We start from the raw sequence: 23,229 nt of genomic DNA on the forward strand, positions 1-23,229 counted from the left end.
CGAACCATCTAAAACGATAGTGGTGTAGTTTGCTAGCCCTACATTTTTTTGTTGAGAAAAAACAACTTTTCTCAAACCAGTTTTTAATCTGACTGAATTCTTCACTCACTTAACCTCAATTTGTTCTCATCCTTACGTGAAGCCTAACAAACTGAGTGATCAGCACGTCAGAATGCATTTTCAGTACAAGCAGATCCCAAAACATCTACAGATAATAGAAATAAGAACGTTCCTGAACGCTCCACTTCTTCTAAGTTCAACTTTCTGCTGAAGTATGAAGCAAACCATTTCTTCAGACCGTGGTCGACAGTTAACGCTTTAAAATACTGACAAAATTGCTCATGCACATTCACCAGCGGGCAATTTTTTATGCACGCCGTTACCAGCTGCAATATCAAGCAGCCCCTCCAACTCCCGGGCTCCCGGGCATGCAGTCCTCTCCCACTGCAGCACCTGATAGTTAGCCCTTGTGTGAAATCATGCTCTCCATTACATAGCACCGGGATCAGCGGGGCCGTGACAAGGATTAATTGTGGAGAGTCCACTTTAACGCCGTTATCAGTGTGGATGGAAAATGGACCGCAACACTGATGGATATACCCGGAGATTAAAAAGCCAAATTTCAGTTATGAGAGCCTCTTATTTTAGCCGGTCAGGCAGGTTCCTCCTTTCACTGCATGATTGTGTCGTTCAGAGGAAATGAAAGTCGAGTAAATGTACCATCAGTACCATAACCAAAGTACTTAAAACTATTGCCAACGCACACAACTTCGCTACATTTGCCATCATCTCGCCTCTGCATCCGTAATCTTTAAAACCAGACCATATGAAAAACTGCATTGTGTGGCTCAGTGCTGACATGAGAGGGAGACGCACTGTCATTCACTCGGGCTGAAGTGGAGATCGTCAAGCCATAAGCCTGAGAGGTGGTGTTGAATGTAAATGAGGAGGCATAAACAAGAGTGTTTACAGCTCCCACTGCCAAAAACAACGAGGGGGGGGGGGGGAAGACAAGACAGAAAGTACAAACAGTTTGAGTTGGAGACAGATTCACAGACAGACAGAGGACAGGAGGGAAAAAGACCAGACGAGTAAAGCCTCAGGAGAGCGAGCGGCTAACATAAAAAGACGGTTAAATGAGGGAGAATAAGGATGAAACAGTAAATGAGAGACAGGGAGGGGAGTAAAGTGAGTTTGATGGCGTGATAAACAACCCCTCACCCTCCTGTGATGCAGGAATCTACAGCACTGAGTTCTCCTCGGGCGAACCTCCGGACACTCTGGTAGCCGTTTCGTCTACTTCCTCACACACTCGACAGATGGGGGCGCATGCTGCACGCTTAGTTCGTTCATTTACGAAACAGTGAACCTGCACCGGGGACTAATTCTGCAGCATTCAATTAGCTAGATTCATTTCATCAATTACCCTCGGCTTTGTCACGTATATATATGGAGGGAATAACAAATCAAATCAAGGAACAATAATCCACGGCATAAGAGAAGAGTGATTGAATGAGGTCATGCAAGGAGGCTGAACAGACGAGCTGCTTGAAAGGCACTAACTCACAGAGAAAGTGAAGGGCGGACTCTCAAGTCCGCACTCCTCTGGAAAGTTAGTCAGAGGAGCTTTTTACTGAGCGTACAGCAAAGACGGAGAAGCATCGAGCACCTCACCTTGTCGTTGCTACGGGAAAGGTCATCAACGTGGAGCAGTTCATTTGAATGCAAATGTCTTGTTTACTCTATCGTCGCCCGGGAGTGGTTCAACATTTCTCAACTGCAGAACCATCGACAGAGTGTCTGACCTTTGTGGGGGGGGGGGGGGGACCGGGTCCAACTTCAGCAGCGGTTCTCAGTTCCTGACTTGATCTCTTTAGGCTCATTTTGTTCTCGGGCTGCCTACGGGGGTCTTAGGACGTGAAACAGTTTTAACAAATTCAGAATATGAAAACAAAGAATCACCAGCCGGGATGGTGAATCTGAACGTGTATACATGTAGCAGAAATGAAGATTCGACATAAATGTGATGTTACAAACACACAGGTTGTATTATTTGCAAACTAATTCATGTGCTGAAGGTTCTTTTTCTCTTTCTCAAACATGTATCTTTCTAAAGGTTTGCTTCAAAAGGGCAACTTGCCGAAGGTTATTCACGGATCTTGTCTGTAGTCTTTAAGTCTTATTAGGTCTAATCAGTATGTTATCATAGGCCTATACAGCAGTATGTACTGAATTAAAACCTTACGGAGGTACAACTCCAGCTGACAACGGAGGTCAGTGAAACATCAGAGGACTAACTTACCTTCAGGCTACTTCATGTGATGGAATTCTCCAGTTCATTTGCTTATAAACTGAAACTTCCAGTGTGAAGTACAATATTTTGGCATGTGCGTCTGGTAGAAAACATCTGAATAATACAGATTTTGAATCAGTTTTTCACCCCTGAATGAGGTCAAAGATTGAACCTGCTGTTGCTGAAATAAATCCCATGGTATTGACCACTGTGATAGGAGATTGTTTTCCTTGATCTGTGTTTTGTTTGGGTTAACACAAACCAAACCACACCATGGTATCACAAAGAGGGTTACCTGGTTTTACGGATTTTAACATTGGTGATCCTGGATAACAGGTATCACAAAGCTGGCAGCCAGCTGTCTCTGATAATTCAGCATTTACCAGTCCGGCTACACGCTTGGACGCATTTCGATATGAGAAGAGAAATCAGGTAATTGTGGTGACTTAAAGTAATATCCAACAAGGATAGAATAAGAAGCAAAGACAGTCATGTTGCAGTTTGTATCCATGTCTGTCCAAAATATCATCACTTCATCTTTTTATTCTATTAAAACATACTGTATGTGTGAAATTGTCATTTTAGTTTGGCTAAAACGTGTTCTGTGAGGTTCAACTTCTAATCACTTCAACCTTACGTGCAAGTGGAAGTTTGAGCCAAGTTTGAAGGAATTCCCTCAATGTTGTGTTCACGAGAATGGGTCAGACGGACGTACACATGTACGGACGGACAAGCCGGAAACATAATGCCTCCGACCACAGCTTTCTCGGCGATGCAGAGGCATAAAAATAATAAAAAAGAAATGATACCATGAAGAAATACTACAAGAGGTCTACAAATAAGTATGGGAATTATCATATATGCCATAATATACAGTTTACATATTAAGTAGTTTTGAATGACAAGGGAGCTATGATAAGTTTAAAGGATAGTGTTTGAATAAAAAACTGCTGGATGCTTGATGTGTATTATTGTAATCTTAGTGCACAGCTTCTGTAAAGTATATTCAAATAGTCCCACCACATATAACAGCTATAACGTTTAATTATTGGCGAAACATAAATTAGCTGACGTTAAGCTAAACCTGTGGGGTTTCCTATGAATGCAAATTTGGTTTCTTATCCTAAAAATGGGGAACACACTAGACTTTAGCTAAAACTCTGTGTTTCTTTTAGTTTAGTTAAATACATACCGTCAAAGATCCTTTGTCATACAGGGGAGGGAAAAAAAGAGAATCAATTTCTATTCAGTGCAGGAGAATGCTTCTGGATATCGAGTGGCTTTTGTCACAATCTACATTCAACATTTTAGTCAAACCTCGATAACAGTGTGTGTTCCTCAAGCTGAAGAGGCAGACTGTGAATGGCACCGATAAATAGCGTGGCCTTTCACCAGCAGCTCAAGCGATTCTGTGAGCGTGTGACGAGGTGGACCGTCACATGTCTGTCAAAGCCCTATTTATATACAGTTAATACAGTTAATCTGGCTCATAATAGACACTGATAGACACAAGAAGCCACGCTGTTCTGTCAAAATCGATTGATGCAATACGTCAGAATAGTCCGATAAAAATAAGGACAATAAACAAACACGCATAAGAGACGACATCAAACTTCTTTGTAGTTTTGATACGCCACACACACACACACACACACACACACACACACACACACACACTGCAGAACTTTGAAGCTGCAACACAGCTCTGAGAGCCACAACTAAATGTCAGTTGTCTCCACTGCCACACTCAGAGGATGTCAACAACGTGAGAATGTCACCGTCACTTTTCAACTGTAGCATCAGGACTCATGGAGGTGATTGTGGAATTCCTCTGCCGCCGAGATTAAATGCCACTCTTCAGCTCTACTTGATCTCTGCTTTGTGGGTGGATACATTTTTTATGTAAAGATTTACTGTATCCTACCCATACTCCTGGAACATCCCATTTAAATTCAACAGCCTCCGTAATTTGTCATAGCGGGGGAATATTGGCCACCGTAATGGAGCAAAAATACATCCCTCTTTCTTCAGCTTTTGATAACATGAAACACTTAAGCCTGTCACCCTACAGGTCTCTGGTAATTGAACTGCTTCGTTTTGTATTCAGCAAACTCTCCCCTACCAGCGTTGGCTAGTTTAGCCTCTAATTGCAAAAGAAATAAGCAATTCGGACTCCCTCACTTTGTACAGATATTTGACGGGATGGCGGCTCTCCTGTCTGTCCTCATCCTTCACTTTGTTGACAGCTGCCTCCAACGGCAGAGCGGCATCTGATATTTTGGCGTGAAGAGCTCGGTGAGAACAAAAGGCGAGCGCGACTCAGAAAACTGTCTCAGCTGCAGCTAATGTAGCAGCTCTCTCTCTCTCTCTCTCTCTCTCTCCCAGGATGAATGTGACTTTTGACAAAGGCTGTTACACCTTCTGATGCCCGGCAAGTCACGTGCCCCGCCAGGCTGCATTTGAAGCACAGAGGGGCTTGTTTTTCAGGGCTGCACGGCTGCTACAAACGATGGGGCTCAGCATTCAGACCTGTGCACCTGAGTGCTGTAGCAGTGACAGAGTGACAAAGCTTTGCATTTATAAATCTATGGAGCAAATCAGATCCATCTACCTGCTCTGTAGGTGGCCATGGAGCAGCATGGGTAAGAAGGTCTGCCTTCTATCTAAACACTACACTAGGCGGTTGAATTAATTGCTTCCTGTGTTCTTATTGAAGGTGTGCCGATAAATGAAATCCCCTGTTGTCGCTGTAATCTGTTTGCAAACTCTCAGCACTCCATGGCACATGAGTGCCGATACCCACACACTACTGTATTTGTTATAAATTGTATAAAGTGTTCGGATTAATTAGTTGCTTAATCAATAAGTCAATCTTCAGAAAATGTATCTCCAACCAAATTGATTATTGTTTCCGTAATATATCGTGCAAAGAAATGCACACTTATAGTAATAAAGAAGAATGCAACAGCGTAACATCACATAACCATGTAACCATAGTCAGCAAGGGAATGATTTCGGGCGTAAAGCCTCTGCACATTGTGATGCCGCTCTTCCGTCATTTACACTGATCTTCATTACTGCATACGGTAATGAGTTTGCTTACCCGATTGTAAACATGGAGAGGATTATTGTAGAGGAGAATTAGACTTCAAGTGCGTTGTAGCCCACACAGTCTGTAAATAGCTATTCATATTTAAAACCAGCATATTCCTGACTGATCAGAACCTTTGTAATTAACAATGATTTGACCTTATTTGTTAGCTTTTATTTATTTATTGACACCTTGACTGTAAGATTTATTTTTTTAAGTATTGTTTTACTAGAGACGTACAGTAAATGCATTCTAACTGAATGGGAATAAACAGAGTTATTTTAGCAAGGTTTTTAGTCCCGTATCTAATCCAGCCTTTGTATTAGTTATGACTGCTACCTGTATAATGAGGATGTCCCCTGTCCATGCAAATGAATGCAATTCTTCATCTATTTTGCTAATATTTTATAATAATAACACTGAAGACGACTCTCAGGACACAACCTCTCAGCTGACCGGGACGTTTCTCAATCATCATGCCCGCATTGTTTTGAAGTGGAGGCTAGCGGTTGTGCAAAGCAGATCGCAGCTTGTTGATCAGAACTATTTTATTAGAATCAAAAATCTATATAATAAAGTTGGTGGATTGATTTAAATGCCTAATCTGCTGTTTGGCCGGCAGCTGGCTGATGTCGGGTGGTCTCGCCACTCAGAATGAACCATACAGAGCAGCCAGAGAGTGGTGTGTTCTAATGAAACTCACTAGACTTTAATCTGAAGTGTGCTTTTAATGTGACCACCCAAATAAACCTCAGAGATTCAAGATTCAAGATTCAAGGACAGAAAATGTGTCCACATTACAGTCAATATCTCCCGGTAATGCAGGCACTCAATCTAACGGCGCAGCTTTTAATTTCAAAAGGAACCTGTTCCTGCTCAAGCATTCAGGCTGAACTGTCTGAGGGTCACAGAGTGTCGTTGTGAAATGTGTTCCGGCTGGATTTCTGCTCTGAGTTACTTGATCCTGGCCACACTGACAGCAAGTGTAACAGGAAACAAGTTTCTGCTTCAGGGAATTCAACCACAAATGTCTTACAAACTACTTTTAGTGCTTGACAACAGTCAAGAGGATTAAACTGACCAAAAGGTTAAAAAAAAAAAGTAATAGCCTACCAGAGTTGCAGTCATCTCCTGCAAAGCCATCCTGGCAGACACAGAATCCCTCCTTGCAGACTCCCTTCTTGCTGCAGTTGTTGGCGCAGTAGACCAGCGAGCAGTCCTCCCCCACGTAGCCGGGCCTGCACTGGCACGTCCCGTTGACGCACAGCCCCTGGTCCGAGCAGTCGTTGAGACACCTCCCGACCATGCAGTCTTCGCCGGTGAAGGACTCCTCGCACACACACTCCCCGTCAATACAGAGCCCGCGACCCGAGCAGTCCGAGGGGCACCGCGGCTCCGAGCAGTTGTCGCCCCCGAAGTCCCGGTCGCACACGCACTCCCCTTCCAGGCACACGCCCTGGCCGGAGCAGTCGTCCGGGCAGCGAGGCTCCGAGCAGTTTTTGCCGGCCCAACCTTCCTCACAGATGCAGCCGCAAAGGTCAAAGCTGAAGCTGCCGTGGCCACCGCAGCCTGGGACAAAGTCCAAATGACCTGGTTTGAAATAATTTAAATCGATATATACATTATCATGTAACGAAATGATGCTCGATTCAAAACATGACAATGCAATCAAACCTAAAGGGAGAGTTCGGTTTTGGAGGATTATTACGTGTGCTTCTTTGATTCTAATATACACTTAGACATGAACACATCCAATCCTCTTCATGTTCACATTAGGCCTGAGTACCAGAGAGACAAGACATCATTGAAAAGCTGTCTCGCTTTGTGCATTTCCATCTAGCCACCGTCCTCTCCGGCAGATCATTTCATCCTCATTCTGATTCACGTCGTGACTGCTGCAGATAATCATATTCCCACTGAAGAGATGGAGCATTTTCAGAAAATATTTGAATGGGGGTGATGGTGTCAATAGAGCAGATCCTTTAACCATAATATAGCCTATAACTCTATCCATTCTCCTCCCCTCATATTATAATGGCGGCATCTCCTGAATAGTGAACAAAATTTTCACCAGTCGCAAAAGGTTTCTCCACACCTTTTAGACCGAGACTGCATGTGGGGAAAAAAAAAGTCGCCCTCCAGCATTATCATTCAGTCTGTCTCCTCTTCATTCACAGTATAAACAGTTTTTTTCGCCATCTTTTACTTATAACACCTGTTTTTTTTTTTATTCCTTTTTCCGCATATGAGACTGAGTCTGTTTTGCATGAATTCCTTGCAGCTTTTTCTATCTTTCCCTTTCAAAAGCCTAATGGTTGACACCAGAAGGTTTTTTGTGTGCACATATTGTCAGTAAAATGGCTCATATAAACGAAAAACAACATCCTCCAGCTTTATCCACATACTTTGTTGTCACTGTTTAACAGCACTCACCCATGGCTGAGCTCTCCCCACAGCATCCAGACCCACACTGAGCTCTGAGCAGGGACACCTCTCTCTCCAGCATCTCCACCCTGGTGGCAAGTTGCTGGATTGTGATTGTTGCCGGACAGCCGCATGCAGCTTTTGGGATGTTGATGCGGTGAGTGAATGTCACCTGAAGAGGAAGAAGTAGTACAGTTCGGTTAAGATGTGCATATTGTCACCTCGGGGCAATAATTAAACTTATCGGGCAATTTATCGCCAAAGTGGCAGTGAGAACTGAGGCCAGCGTCAGTTTTCATGGTGTAATGAAAAATATCCACATGCCTGTAGAAACGTATTACATTACCCACCTCTTCTTTAATCTTTAATATTGTAACTTTTTCCCCCCATCTTGAAAACTGGTAACTATCAGTCCATCAATAGTTATGGACTTGAATTCACGACCACAGCCTCTAGAGTCAGCAGTGCTCGGGGGTTAAGCACTCAAAAAACATCCTGCTCTTTTGTTTTGCTTTCATTATTTCTGAGCTAAGCAACATATCAGCATACACATCAGTATGAAAATGACTGTGTGATGAAACAGATGTTGTCCTTTAGATGACGCCTTTGTTGTCGTTTCTGTGCAACGTGAGGCAGTCTGCCTAAATCACTCGCAAAAAGTCTCTTCACACCTCAGCCTTGTGTCATCCGAATCACTGTGTAACTCTCTACGCTTTACTACTATTTAAACAAAAATACTGCTAAAACACATACATGGCTGTCTGCATCCAGCGTCTGCTCCATGTATTCTGTTGGTCCACTGGGATCCATTGGTCCCTCCACAGAAGGTCTGGACCCCAACTCAGCACGAGAACCTTTGGATCAAAAAAGAATTGGTCTTAAAAAGTGTCTAAAAACAACACGCTTGTGTGTCTCTCTGTGAGAACAAGAGGGGCCTCTAGGGCATGAGACGACTATAGCGAGTTTAAACCCAAACACTCGATCGATGAGAAGCCCTCACCATCCCCTGGGGCAGGTGGTGCGGAGGCGTCCAGGCCGACGGAGCACAGAGACTCCAAGGGTACATTGATGTTGTAGACGTGGTTAAAGACCACGGGTTGCTCCCGCAGGCTCTCGTTGGCTGAGGAAGCGGAGGGGGGCTGATCCCCCCCTGGGGTCTGTCGCCTCACTCTGGTGGTACGCACCAGCTTGTTGTCTCCTGATGGAGCAGCATGAACGACGCCCTGGAGAGAGAGAGACAATATGAAACTAAAAAAACACTGCACGTGGTTTGGACTCAGGGTTTTGTTTTCGTCCTTTATATCTTGTGTTTACAGCAGATGATGAGTGAAGATAACAGCCCAGGGAGGACAAAAAACAACAACAAGATGACACTAATACACAGCATATGACGGATTCTCTCACCGGTTGGCTGACAAAACCATTTTTACATTCAAATTTTGGATCATTTTCAAAAGATCTGGTGACAGTTCAGTATTTTTTTAAGATTGTGCTTTCTTTGTATCTGGCAGAAAGCACATATCATTTCTAAGATTGGATAAAGCGAGTAACATTTCAAGGGAGAAAGAATGAAAAGCAGAAAATAAAAAGATGTTTGATTGATAATGTCTTTAGAGGTAGTTATGATTACCAGCACTATCTGTGTGCAACTGATAATCGCAAAACCCTTTCACTGTACAGCTATTTCTTTTTTTTTAATATAGCTTAGCAACCCTAACTTGGCACAGCAGGTCTGTCAAGATTTGGACTTCTCCACATTTTACAGAGATCTGCATTCCGCTGTAGTCTGAACACTGCTCCGCATTTAAAGAGTTTAGAGGGTGTTTGTCTTTTCTTGGCCTTTCTACAGCTAAAACACACAAGTAGGGAATTGATTAAACTGTGCGTTTATCTTCCCAAATGTTAGCATGGTCTGCTAAAGTAGCTTCCTACGAACCACGCATTACTTCCGAGGCACATCATTAGCGAACAACAGTAGTTTGTGGGGTTACAGGTGCAGTATTTCCTCACCGTGTGGAAACCAGTCCAGTCCGAGTTTCAGCAACTACATCCAATCTTTCTCTAGCTTTAGATGCATCCGCCAGAAAACACTGAGAAGTCCTTATCGTTAAAGCCCAACAAGTGTGTCAGCAGCCGAGTAAAATAACTATAATAACAATAATTTGTAATGTTGCATTTTTTCTCATCATACTTTTAATACCAAGAAGATTTCCATGTCTTCATGGCTCTTATGATGGTGAATTTCTGCTTAGCCCGTGCAGCTTTGGTCTCAAGCATTGTATGTATATAGCCTTCAAGTGCATAGAGACCTTTTTACAAGACTATAATTTAAAACCACAGTTGGAAAGTTAGCTTAATTAGCTTAGGTAGGTGGGTAACTACAGCCGTCGACATTTTAGCCGACAACAGTGACGGTCTAGAAACGAGTAACCTGCTCTCGTCTACCTCTGTCTGACAGCGGGAACTATTCTTTACTGAGAGTTTGGAGTGGTTAATCTGCCACCATTATCCCAGCACAATGCATATGTGCATAACAATGCAAGAATGGAAAGCTTGACAGACGTAGCCACAGAAACTATACGGAAAGTGGGGCTGAGTGAACGATCAATTGTACCACTTTGTGCTTGCTCCCTTATAACAAAAAAAAAAGGTGTACTTTGTAGGAGCAATGCACATGAAAACAACACTGAACTGCAAATCATCACTTCTCTCTGATACTCAAACTGGTCAGTGTGGATTTGTGCCCAGAGTCAAGTGATTAACATGGCTGCCAAAAATAGTAGATTGAAAATAAATAATTTATATGGCGGAATAAAAAAAGCCCAGGGCAGCTCAGGGGGAAAATGGACAGGGTTATTTTTTTAACCTAACAAATTGTTACCTGTAGAGCAAGAAACAGAGAGAAAGCAAAGATCCAGACTGCTGTGGGCACAGTGGCCCTGTGGTGCTGCTGTGCCAGTGGCATGCTGGGAAGAAACCTCACCACTCCTGTGCACCGACACCTGCGGACGAATGAGAAAAGGTGGGAGGAGAGAAAAAGCCGTCAGTGGTGTTGTGTGTGTTGCATTAAAAATACATAATGTACACTGTCCCAGTGGTAGTTGTGAGGTGTGATAAAATGGAAACATATGTGTTTGTGTGTGTGTGTGTGTGTGTTCAGGCCCACTGCCATCAGCTTATCCTCTTTAAATGGTAAATAAATGCCTTTGATCTGATGTGAAATAATTGGCTTTAGAAGAAAAAAAAAAAGAAGAAACTGCTCAAGGGATTTTGGAAGTGGCTAAGAACCTTTGGATGTATTTCACAAACATTTCATCTTTCCACTTGGGAGGAATACAGAGATGTTTCTCAGGGAGAGAGTTGATGGATGGATTTCAGCAGAGAAATGCTTTTGAGTGACGTCGCTGTAATCCGCTCTGCATTGAACGGGGACGTGAGAACAGGGACACAGCCGCTCGGAGGAAAAACTGATGTGGATCCTTCAAGCCGACAGTCACACATCAGCACAGATAAAGCCGAGCTGACGTTCGCCTTTAATGTGGCTATTTGACTTTATTGAGTTTTGTCACCGACGGCAACCGAATCAAACATCTCTCTCAAGCTGCAGAGATCTACCTGGCAAAGTGTGTCGACAGCTTGTGTCTTGAAAGCACGAAAACAAGACTGAAAAGCAATTATATGTCGGTGCGTCAGCCTGTCATAGCAGCACACTTACGCACGATTCCCTTGAGTTTTAGCATGTTCACGTCTGTGTGTGCGTGGGCAGAAGACTGTTCAGATTGGGGGGGGGACACATCTCGCGGATGAGCCTGTGTAGTCTGTCTTTGAGAGCCTCTTTCATCAGCACAATGCATCTCATGTTGGTGAGGCAGGCTACTGCTCTCAGCTGGTGCCTCTTGTGAGGGCCAGATGGAAGACTTCTTATCACACCTAACTGGCTCTGCCGTCTTTTTTGCTCATTTAGGGTGAAAACGTTGAAACATCTGCACATAAAATGAGAAACGGGGAGAATCCCAGTGTGTGTGTGTGTGTGTGTGTGTGTGTGTGTGAGTCAGGCGTCCTTTTAAGTTTGTCTCATTGAGGGAAAATGAAAATGTTTGTTGTTGTTGTTTTTTTAAATTCATGCATACTCACACTGTTCGCACAGTCACACTTCCCTTTCAAGATCTTTGGCACCCACCTGAACATCAAGGCAAAGTGGAACCTCCTCTGTGTACGAGGTTGTGTACGTGTGTGGTGATCGGGACCACTCGCATAAAGAGCGTTGACACATACAGTACATCATAAAAGTCCCGTAGGGGGAAGATAACTGCTGATATGTTACAATCTACAGCATGCCTCGCTTCAGACGGTGCCACTAATGCTTTTAACAATGACTTTGTCCTTGATAGAATACACTCCCAACCAAAGAGATGGAAAATGTTCGACTTTTTAAAAAAAAACTCTCCCCCTCAAGCGTGCTGCTGTCTGACACGACACGAGCCGTTTAACTGGTGAGTTCACCAAACAAATGAGAAGCACGCCGACGATGAAGGAGCGAGATGGACAAAGCCAACTGGAACCGTCTTGTTCACAGCTATTAGCCAGAGCCGCGTCCCTTCGGCTAGCGTCAGTAGACGGCTCCCATGCAGGCTGAAAACACGCGATGATGATAGATGGCACTGCACGGATGTTTCGCTCACTTCCTGAAACACGCATGATGGGAAAACGGCTCCCGGATCAAACGATGTGAAATTGGAGGCCGATACGATGTTTGGAATAACAATTTTGCCAATCGCAGATTTTTGTTGTTTATTTTGGTTTTGTTGTTATTTCTGTGCCAGGGAAACAATTGAATCTTCATTACAAAAATAACTGTTTTACAGTCAGTCAGCTCTTTATTACGCTGTCTTTAAATGAGCACAAATCCAATCGTACAAATGTGTGAAAAACCAATGAAACATAAATTAAACGTAAAGAAAATTTATAAAAGCAAAAAATAAATCAATGAATAAATACAAACATAATTATCTTTCACCGCTTGTGTTTTTCAGACAGAATAGAATGTTTTTGTGTTTCCATTAATAAGCGCAAACTTTCAGTAGGCATGAGGCTGAACACGAGCCTCTCTATGAGAGAAAAATAATCACACAACGCACCTCCTTTGAATATTAATGATAAAAGGAGAGAAAAAAAAATCACTGGCAGCCTACTACAAAGTAAGATGCACGATAAGCATCACTCTCATCCAAGATGTGAGCCTCAGAGCTGAACAGCCGCTCGCTGAAAGCAAACTTGAAAACAAACAACACGTGCACACGCCAACCGTTGCACTCTCACGTCAAGCCTCACGAGTCTTTTTATCCGAATCAGCAGCTGCTTCTGATGTCTAGCGTGGCTAGCTTCAGTGCTAAGCCTTCACTTCCATCAGCAGGGACAAGCAAGAACTTGGTTTGGGTCTAGAGGAGTTGTAGCATTTATTCTCCAACAAATAAACAGTACACAAACTGCACTGCTACATTTAAAGCTATAGCGTTACTGCTAACTTCATACTCATCGCCACACAAAACGGGCCGCCGGGCTTGCACAAACACACTGGCGGAAGCCCTGACAAGAGTATATGCAACGCCGCAGCTTAACTATAGGAGACCTACTGGGAAAGTGGCTGCATGTGTCCATGACATTGACGCAACATCGTGGCTGGCTGCTGACTCTCTCTGAGACGGGTGAACTGGGGACTCAGTTGCCTGTTTTGCACAATGCACACTGCAGCTGGCGGTGAACGATGGAACAGGATATCGTTACAGTTGGGCAGCTTCTTAGCACTTCAACCACAGCACCCATGCATGCAAGACATCTATCTTGTCGGTTAACAAGCGTCGGCTTTTGGTCAGAAAAGACCAATGAGTTTTGGTACAGGGAAAATACAAAACCTTGAAAGAAAAATAAATAAATACAAACATTTAAATGAATAAAGACATAAATAAATCAGCTGTGACTTCAAAAGAGCTACCGATATTTCAGACAGGCTCTATGTTCTACCAGCTTATACCATATTCTGAAGCTTCTTCTCTACGACAAAGAAACAGAGGTAAAAATAGATGTATCGTGAGATAAAAGTATCATGCAACCTTCTTATCTCACTACAGATAAAGGAGAAGTCTTGCTTTAAGGCATAATGCTTTTAAACGCCCACCAAATATAGACCCATACAGCACATTAACACAACCCTATACATAGTTTTACACTGGCAATGACACAACTTTGAAAGAGTTTCAAAGTCACAGGGTTACACTTTAGTCAACGGGTCATGGTGCAGGCTGATGCCCACGAGCATTTCATCGCACGGAGGCTCAATTAAGGACAGACCCGCTCATTCAGAGTGAAGAGAATCAACATGCTGCAGGCACTAAAACCTGGCTTCATTTACTCGCTTTCTTTTCCCAGCAGAGAGAACACACGGGCACAGCAGCCCACACAAAACCAAGTGCACCGATACCTACCCCTTCAAATCTACAGTACTGCTGCATTTCCAGGCATACCCGCACGAGGAAATACACACACAGAAGCACATAATCACACTGTCATGTATCAAGTGTTTTTTAGCATTTATTCGTTATACCTCCACCTGCGTTGATGGTAATTAGATCCGTCAGTAATCAGCCTCTCAAACTAGAGATGCTTCCTAAACGTGCAAGTACAAAAAAAGGGGACGCTGCAGGGAAACCGAGCGTGCATGTGTGTGTATTTGTGTTGCCGCTTATTCACAGACTCTGTCTGGGAATGCTCTGAAACAATACTGTCACTTTATGTATTTTCCTGAGATAAATCGGAGGGGCTCACCCCCTGTGGGGCTGAAATGAAACTTGCCTGTTTCAATTATAACAAAAACCATCAGGACACTTAATGCAGCGTCACAGAGGAGAAGGTAAAATATTCTTTCTATACAGAAAAAGGCAACTCTGCAAAATACCCCGACTGTAAAATGAACCACAAAAATCAGCATGCTTGAAAGTTGAATGTTAAAAAAATAAAAAAAACACTTTGATCTTGTCTGTAACTTTTTTCATCTTTGCTAGATTACATTTCTCTCTGAGGTGAGCGTTTGATAATTTTGTCTTGAATCTTTCACAATATCTTTCTCTTTCATCCCAGAGTGGTTTACGGGCAGGAGAGTCGATATCAAAAGAGAATAGAGTTTTAAAAATGCACAGTGTAATGACACCGATATAGTAATCCAATCTTTGTCATGTGTGTATACTTCAAACAGAGTCTGGGGACATGCTGTGGATACAGATGTGCTGCTGGATAAGAGCTAAATGACAAATAAGTGTATCTGGATCTTTATGTTAAAGAAGCCGAATAACGAAGGAGAAAAAAAGAGAAAATGTATTTAAATGACTTGAGCTTAATTCCGGTAATGATCTTTACAATGTGTAAGTAATAAATTAATTTCTAAAACAGTGTGAAGACATTTTAAAGTAGAATTCTTCAAGCTATCCTTTGTTGAAATATAGTTATGAAACAGCATGCTCAGCAGCTCTACAGATCCTGGCTGAACAAAGTCAATGACAGATATTAAGAGAAACATCTTGCTGGGAACATTAGCTATTGGAAAGACAATATTAAACTACTCGGCTTTTTTCCTCAGGGAGAAAAATAAACATTTACACACCAATACCATTACAATAGTGTCGGATCTTTCACAAATGGCCCCCAAAGGTACACGAGGAGTCATTAGTGCTCACACTCTTAAACACAAAGCATGCCCCATGTAATGGATCCGATACTGGAGGAGGAAATGGAAACACATTGTAGATGAGGACACAAATATCCAGTTTGAGTTTAATGTGAATGGAAGAAAAATCCTGCATTTGTTGAATTTCTGCCTTTGATTTTGACATTTGAACGGGTGATATTGCTGTATTTCGCAGTCTACTCATTTTTAGAAAAACAACAAAAGAAAGGAGAAATAAATTGCCTGGTGCTACAGACCATTGTTGTTGGATTCATGAAGTGAATCTACCTTCGCTCACTTGTGGCTACCTAAGAACAAACTGCGCTTTCCCGGCCTTTCTCCTCATCCCTGATTCCTGGACTCGTCCCGCCACCTGAATCTGCAGCTAGCTAGCCTTGTTCAGTTTTGAACGTTGTGTGTTGTCGTGTTTTTTAACCCCCCAATTGTAGCATGAGCAGACTTTGTATTTCACAATCGCTGTTTTCCTTCAGAGCGTTTTCATGACCTTGACATTTCCAACCGCACTTGAAGGCAGCTACATTCATTTCACAGCAGCTAGACAAGAACAAACTAAAGGACTGTGACTTGTGCTGGAGCCACCAAATTCCCTACAGAATTGCTCCAACAAGAATCCATGTAGTCAGTTGTTACACAAACTCCTGCATCGTTGAGGTAAGTGCTTGTGTCTTGTTTTTTTTTAACCCTCAGAGGAGTCTTTTATTTTTCAACTTGCAAATGCAAACATTAAAAAAAAGCCCTTGAAGGGTTGTAGTTCTCGGGGAAGCCCCCGAGCAGGCGGATCAAAGTTACATTATACATTATATGTTGGGCTATTTGACCTCTATAATCACACTGTAAACACTTTATTAAGTATACCTACACACTAGTGGATAGGAGGATCCAATCCTTCGAGGCATACCTCTTACATGTGCTGGGGATGCTCATTTGGGACTTTGGTATATAATCTGTTATGTTGCTGTATGGTGCTATCATTGTAGTTTTCCAGCCACACATTCACTCTGCTGCTTCACTCCCTGAGATGTGATGGGACAACAGATGTCCCCGTCATGTTTCTTAAATCATCCAGAGGTGACTCACAGAGCATTCATCCCCTCACTTGTTACGCTTCTTGTTTATTACTGTATCCACTGTACAGTCTGTGGCAGTAACAGCCACCCTGCTCTCATCACACATCTTGCTGATTTCAAGCTTTAGTCTAGCAGCAGCTAAACCTCTTGACCCCGTCTGCATACTTCACATATTCAGCTGCAGTCGCATCATTCAGTGCTCAGAGGAGCCGGCAGTTTGAATTAACGTGCGAGTTTATGTTATAATGTAGCCGCTGACTGTAAGTCCCTCAAGCAGGACAAAACTGTTCATTCGTTTTTGTTATTCTAGCGCTTTTCTATTTTCTATTCGCTTTTGAAAGAGTTGACTTTATCTCACTTAAGATAAAGCTTTTTCGCTTGAGATGTTGAGACTAATGCTGTTGCGATGAAGGCATTTCCCCCGGCGGTGATAATAATTGTTTGGTTGTTATGACATGGAATATCCACATAAATAAAAATCTCGGCACAAGGTAGAGTACTTGTTCTGGATGAAGGCTTGAAGCCCGTAAGGAGAGAAGACGGGCCTGCGGGTCTATGTGTATGCGTTTCTATTGCTGTTATCGTTTGCACTTGTGGCCTAATGTAGGATGTGACGGGTTGGTCTTTCTGGCATTGGTCCCAACACTCGTCCATTGTGATTGGACGGCTGGGTGACAGTGACAGTAACGAGCGCCGCGTTCTACCCACAGTTGGAACATTTTTCAACTCTCGGCGACCAGAAAAACAAAACGTGCAGCGCTCAGCGCAATAGAGACGCTCGTAAATACGCGGCACTCCCACTGCAAAAAAATCCAATGAAGAAATAACGTGAACGTGGCGGTTGTGGCGTTTGCTTGCCGTACCCTGCAGTTGGCTTTTCAGTAACGTGGTATTGCATGATTGCGATTCTTTGGTTCCCATGTTCACTGTAATGAACTGATATATCTCCCAGCGTAACGATCAGGCTCAATGTGTTTTTTTCATGGGGTTTATATCTATTTTTTCTAATTATGTTATATATAAGATGTTCTTGTTTTGGAGGGAGAAAAAGGCTCACTCTTGTGTCAACAGAAATACATTAGGCTTAATGGTGCTGTACAGCTTGATTTTAGTTTTCACTGGACGTGTGAAGAGTTGTCTTTCATGGCTCCTTGGTAGGAAGCGACAAAAAGACGACAGCGTGTTATTACCACAAGAGTATTAACAGCTGCTGTGAGCGCTGCTCCGTCCCTCATCCATAATGATTCTCTCACCACGGATGAGTGAAAGGACCAATGACTTGTGGGAGTGTGTTGTGCTTTGCAGCTCTACAGCGATACCAAGTGGATGGCAAAAGCCACCACGGGCCATGACTTCTCGTACCCACGAGCTTCCTCTCAAAACACATCGCACAGATTGCATTTACGCCGAGCAGAGCACCTTTGAAACTGCTGCATAAGCATGTTTCCGTTATCCGCTTATACTTTGTATATATTTACATTAAGTCATCCATAAACAGACCGTATCTAAAGTAAAGTGAAAGTGACTTGCGTAAGTTTGGCCCTGAAAAGACGAACAAACTAAAGTAGTAGAGATGAAAATAGTTAGAATAAAACGATTAGAGGGTTTTAATAATGAACAAAACAGGACAAATAATAAGAGGGTTCAAGAGAAACAGGAGAGCGGAAGAAAAAGAACAAACCGCTGAATAAGCAAGTCCCTGGTTGCCTCCTCATCCATTCTATCCCTTTCAAATGTTGGTTTTCTGGACCTTTGTGCTGATCCCCCCCCCCCACAGATCCATTGGCCCATCAGCAGTGAAGTCCTTGTGGGTTCCTCACGTGACACCAACATCAGTTTGTATCGTCCCTACTTTGGCAGCTGACATCCCCTCTCACACACAGTTGGAGAGACTGGGATGCATGTTTTGCTGTTTGCTGTCCCTACTCTCATGTGTAACGCCAAGACTTGATTGTAAATTTCCCAAAACGGTTGCCAGTGGCAACCTGGTAACCCCTCACTGTCGAGCCTCGCTCGTCCATTCGGCCTCTGAAGGCCTCCTCCTCCGACGCACTGCTCTCTGATCACGGTCCCCCTCTGAATGAATGCATGTGTAGGTGTGTGGATCTGTGTTTCAGCAGTTAGGGACTCACAGGAGATTAACATCCACATTGGATTAAGGAAGGGATATGCACTGGAAAGCTTCATTAACTCTCACTGTATGTGTATGTGTGTGTGTGTGTGTGTGTGTGTAGCTCTCTTCCGATGACCACAGGGCTTTTTAGACTGTTGCCTCCCGACTAAGTGCTCGCTGTCTGCCTGGCAGACATATGTCTCAATCTGTGTATGTGGTCTCGTTCCTCTCTGCGGCCCTCGAGGGGGCTCGGCGAGAACCGATAAGTCAGCCTTCGGGAGCAGCTCATTGTAACTATCCTTTTTACGAGTCCAGGAGGAGGACAGCGAGAACGTTTAATGAAGCAATCGCCTTCTGTAATCCAGCTGCGATGGTAATCTCCAGCGCCTCCCCCAGCTGCTGACACACGCGGTCGCTCAGAGAGGCACTGTGATCATGAGCAGTCAGTCAGCGCGAAGGACGGTGTCAAGTGCCGCTTCTGTTTTTAAGACGCTGGATGCGGGCTGGATGTCGGTCTCCGGCCTGAACTGGTACCAGGGGGACAGCGTTCCTCCATCTGCTGCCGCGTCGCTGTCACAACGTGGAGTGAGGAGAGAGGAGAGCAGCCAAGTGGACATGTATTTGCCGTTGCTCGCACTTTCCCTCACCCGTGATTTTATTCACCTCTCTCAGATAAATGACCTTCCGTCTTTTCTCATTTGCCGCTCTCATTTTTCATCATCTCTGGTTGTCATTTTCGCCATCTTCTTTTATGTCTCTGACAGGCTTTTCATTTTCTCTCTTTCTTTCTCTGAGGATTTTCTTAATCCCCGAAAGTCATTTTTCCCCTCTGCACTGTAAACCTGTTCTTCCACAGATGTGCTGCATAATGTCCTGATGAACAGTTAAATCAGTCGTACACTGTCAATAACACTGAAGCATCAAGACGTCAGCTGCTCCCTATTATGGATGAGAATTTTGCGGTTTTTAATGCAGCAATCTTTTAGATATACATAATCCTATACGCTGTACATATTATATAAACATCTTGTTTTTATTTGATTGTAGGTCATTGGTTCTTTTTATATATACAGTATTAATATAATATATATAGCTGTGTGTGTGTATATATATACATATATAGCTATTTCTTCACATACTTATCGAATAGAACGAAGCTTCATTCATAACATTTACATCGACGTTCAAATTCTTAATCAACATTCAAATGTTGTTTTTTGCATGTCTATTAAATCTGATTGAATCCAGCATTTCTGCACATTTGCAGATAAACAATTAATCCACACTACCATAAACAGTGTTATACTATTTGGAGAATTAGACTCCAGTGGTGACTATGTAGGATTGTTTCAGACTCATGCCATCCAAACAATTAAAATAACTCCAGAGCGCTGTTCAAAGAAATGATTCAAAGTCAAATTATATTGAAAACAGAAAAAACATGCACTGGATTTTGGAAATGAAAACATCTAAGGGAATGTTCTGCTTCAATCTATATTTGTTGGCGTTTAGCCTTTCAAAAACAACACTTTCACTGCGGTCAAAAAGCTGTTTCCTCTCCCGCTCGCTGCACACAAAGCAAAGCAAACACTTACGAGTTACATTCATTAAAAAGTTGATTTCATAAAAAAAAGACTTACTCATTCAGTCCGATGAATCACAGGATTTTTGCTCGAGGATTATACGGTGATGATGACGTCATAAAATATGGTGACAGACATTCAAAGCTTCATTTGAAGCCTCGGTACAGCCCCAGTGCCCCACATACTTGGCTAATGAAGGCGATTCTGGTACGATCACGCATCTATGGCTGAGTATCAAGCTGAAAACCACACACAGTAGAGATGAAAAGGCTACATTCTCTCTCCGCTATGTTCAATACGGTCTTTCGCTCTCGTTTCTGTGGCAGCAGCAGCCCTTGTTAACTGCTCCTTACTCACCCTATGGAAGTAAAGCCATAACCTCCATTTGCACAGGTTAATGTGCAGCCACCTCGACATGAACACAAAACCAATACCAGGCCTTCTTGCGTAGGCGATCGCTCTCTCTCTCTCCGCCGTTCTTTTATTCCTTCTCCGTCCCGGCTTCCCTTTCAGCTCTCAACTGTCTCTCTTTCTTTCTCCACCTTGTAAATTGGACTCTGGCACCATTACAATGCTTTTCTCATTATTCCTATCCCTCTGACCAAATTGCCTTGTCTTTCAGGACCATTGGGCTCTGTTCATTGGCTGCTCCCGCAAACCGGAGGGCTGCACGAGTCTTTCTCTCTTCCTCGTGGCTGTTTCAGAGCAAAGATGGGACCATGAAATGGATTCCAGTCTACAGCAAATAGTACAACCTCAGGCCACTGATGACTGCCTGCTCCATGCCGCACACGGAGAGCGATTTATCAAGGAAGATGTAAACAAATGTTCACTGGGAGCGCTGAGATAACATGCACTGAAGAAGTGCTCGGCAGTATTCAATCTTCTAAAAGCATTTCTCTAATCAGCTACTCATGGAAAATCCTGAATTTCTCTTTTATCCTAATTAAAGGACTACTTGTACTACTTTTTTCCTGCTAATTAAAAACTAGATCCCAGTTGGAGATTGTATTAGAATAAAAGTAAACTAAAATACTCCTATAGGTTCTGCTGATTGCTGTAAGTAGTTTCTTTCTTCAAAGAAATACATGCAATTTGTGTTTTTTTTTAAATACAAAAGTTTACGCGTTTTTTTAATTGATATGTTGATTAATTACATTATTATTTGAATAATTTTCACTACAGAAAAGTCTGAAGTTCCGTAATCTGAGCTTTCACCAGCTCTTCTGTCAGCTAAGGCAGTGGGCATTACAGCAGAGGTGGGCCACGAGGCGAAGGGAAACCCTGCAGAGACTTTTATTTTTGAAAGATGTGAGATGAGCATCTTACGTATCCATCCTCTGCTGCCCTAGTCTGTGAAAGATGAGCAACCAATTATAGGAAGTTTGTCATTTATTGTAATGTTTTCATTGTAATTGTACTGTCTAGTTAGTGTCGCACCGCGCAGTAGAATAGAGCAGTACTGTTTCCTGATCCTTTATGATCAAATCCAACTATTAATAGAGTTTATGTTGTAGATAGCGTCCATCACCCATACGACAGATAACGTAATGGCCTTTGGTTACATTGTAGCTGAAGTTTGGTTCAGGGAAAAGATGTATTCCTTTGACTCGGGCTCGTCTTGGACTCGACTCGTGTGGTCTTTCCTTCATCTCGTGGTTTGGCCTGAGCTGAAAGATTACTGGTCTCATTACACATTTAAAACTAAAGATATTAAAAGAGACAGAGCAAAGGAAGCATTCAGACAGACACGCTGATGGAAAGAAGAAAAGTGGACAAGAGAGATTTAGACAAATGGCAGAGGAGACACAGAGGGAGACAGAACGGACCGATGAGAGAGCGTGAGAGGACAGTTAAAAATGTAGAGAGTGAAGCTAAATGTTACATCCTTTTGAGTTCAACCAGCTATGAGGTAGGAGGAATTGAATGGATCTTTTTTCCCCTCTCCTTCTCTCTCTCTCTCTCTCATTTATGCTGCAGCTGAATACCCACTGCTCTTCTATTCTATGCTGACACAATACATGGCTTTTAGCAAACTCATTTTCCATTTCAGAGCTGCCCGCTGGTTATTTTAGAATGGACAGAAAGAATAAAATAAAAATAAAACTGGATAACGGTAGAAAGTGCTTGCAAACGAAATCAAAGGTTGCTTAGCATCTCAGGCAGGACATTTTAAAACAGACAACAAATGCAGAATGCACAAAACAAAAAATCTCTTTGCTTTACTGTCTTTTTATCTTATTTTTTTGTATTTATATTTATGTGTATTAGGCACAAAATGTACAGGGTTTGTAGAGCTCAGCACTATTTTCCAATCTGCCTTTCCTCTATGTGGTACCTGCATAACACACGTCAAACAGCCTGTCAGTGCCTGAGTTTGACATGTGCTTGTAAGTCCTCCACCTCCCTTTCCCTTCACTCTCCTCCCCTATCTTCTTGCTCAGGCATGACCTAAAACAAAAAAAAAATGGACCAAAAACTTCAAAAACCTCCTGCCTGTCACCTCATGAGCTGTTTTTGTCTGTTTGTCTCCTCTTTCTAGGCAGCCATTTCTGTCCTTTCATCTTCCCCTTTCAAAGGCTTCTGCTTCCTGTGGGACAGCGTTGACAGCGCGCTCTCCTGTACCTTTCATATAGCTACAGCGAATAGGTGGGGGGGAAAAGTCGGCCTCCTCCCACCTGTGCTATCTGGTTTATTCTGTGATTTGAAGGTGGGTTTGAAATGACACACAAAACGCAGCAACAATCCAATACCATAAGCTGTGCGGAGACGATGAGGCAACTACGGAGGATCAAAAGGATTGACACGTTCTTCTGTCGCTGCTGTCTGTTCAATGCCACGACAGCGAGGGGAAGAAGAAGAAGAAGTGCTCTCGGCGCTCAGTCGGGATTGTATTCAATTACCAAATAAACAGCTCAAT

The 23,229-nt window shown here is 43.0% G+C and overlaps 1 protein-coding gene across 1 annotated transcript in view; it reads right to left on the reverse strand.

The window, feature by feature from the left end:
- Positions 1 to 10,794, reverse strand: part of tnr (tenascin R (restrictin, janusin)) — a 62,087-nt gene extending 51,293 nt beyond the window's left edge. The window contains exons 1-5 of the mRNA XM_076098562.1: positions 10,690 to 10,794; positions 8,809 to 9,031; positions 8,562 to 8,662; positions 7,818 to 7,980; positions 6,498 to 6,974 (exon numbers count right to left, since the gene is read on the reverse strand). Of these exons, the coding sequence (XP_075954677.1) occupies positions 6,498 to 6,974; positions 7,818 to 7,980; positions 8,562 to 8,662; positions 8,809 to 9,031; positions 10,690 to 10,773 (1,048 nt within the window). The 5' untranslated portion in view covers positions 10,774 to 10,794. The remainder of the gene's footprint in view (positions 1 to 6,497; positions 6,975 to 7,817; positions 7,981 to 8,561; positions 8,663 to 8,808; positions 9,032 to 10,689) is intronic.
- Between the last annotated feature and the right edge of the window lie 12,435 nt (positions 10,795 to 23,229).

This window comes from Anarhichas minor, unplaced genomic scaffold (assembly GCF_050575085.1).
Source record: "Anarhichas minor isolate MPS153535 unplaced genomic scaffold, ASM5057508v1 ptg000024l, whole genome shotgun sequence".
NCBI lineage: Eukaryota > Metazoa > Chordata > Actinopteri > Perciformes > Anarhichadidae > Anarhichas > Anarhichas minor.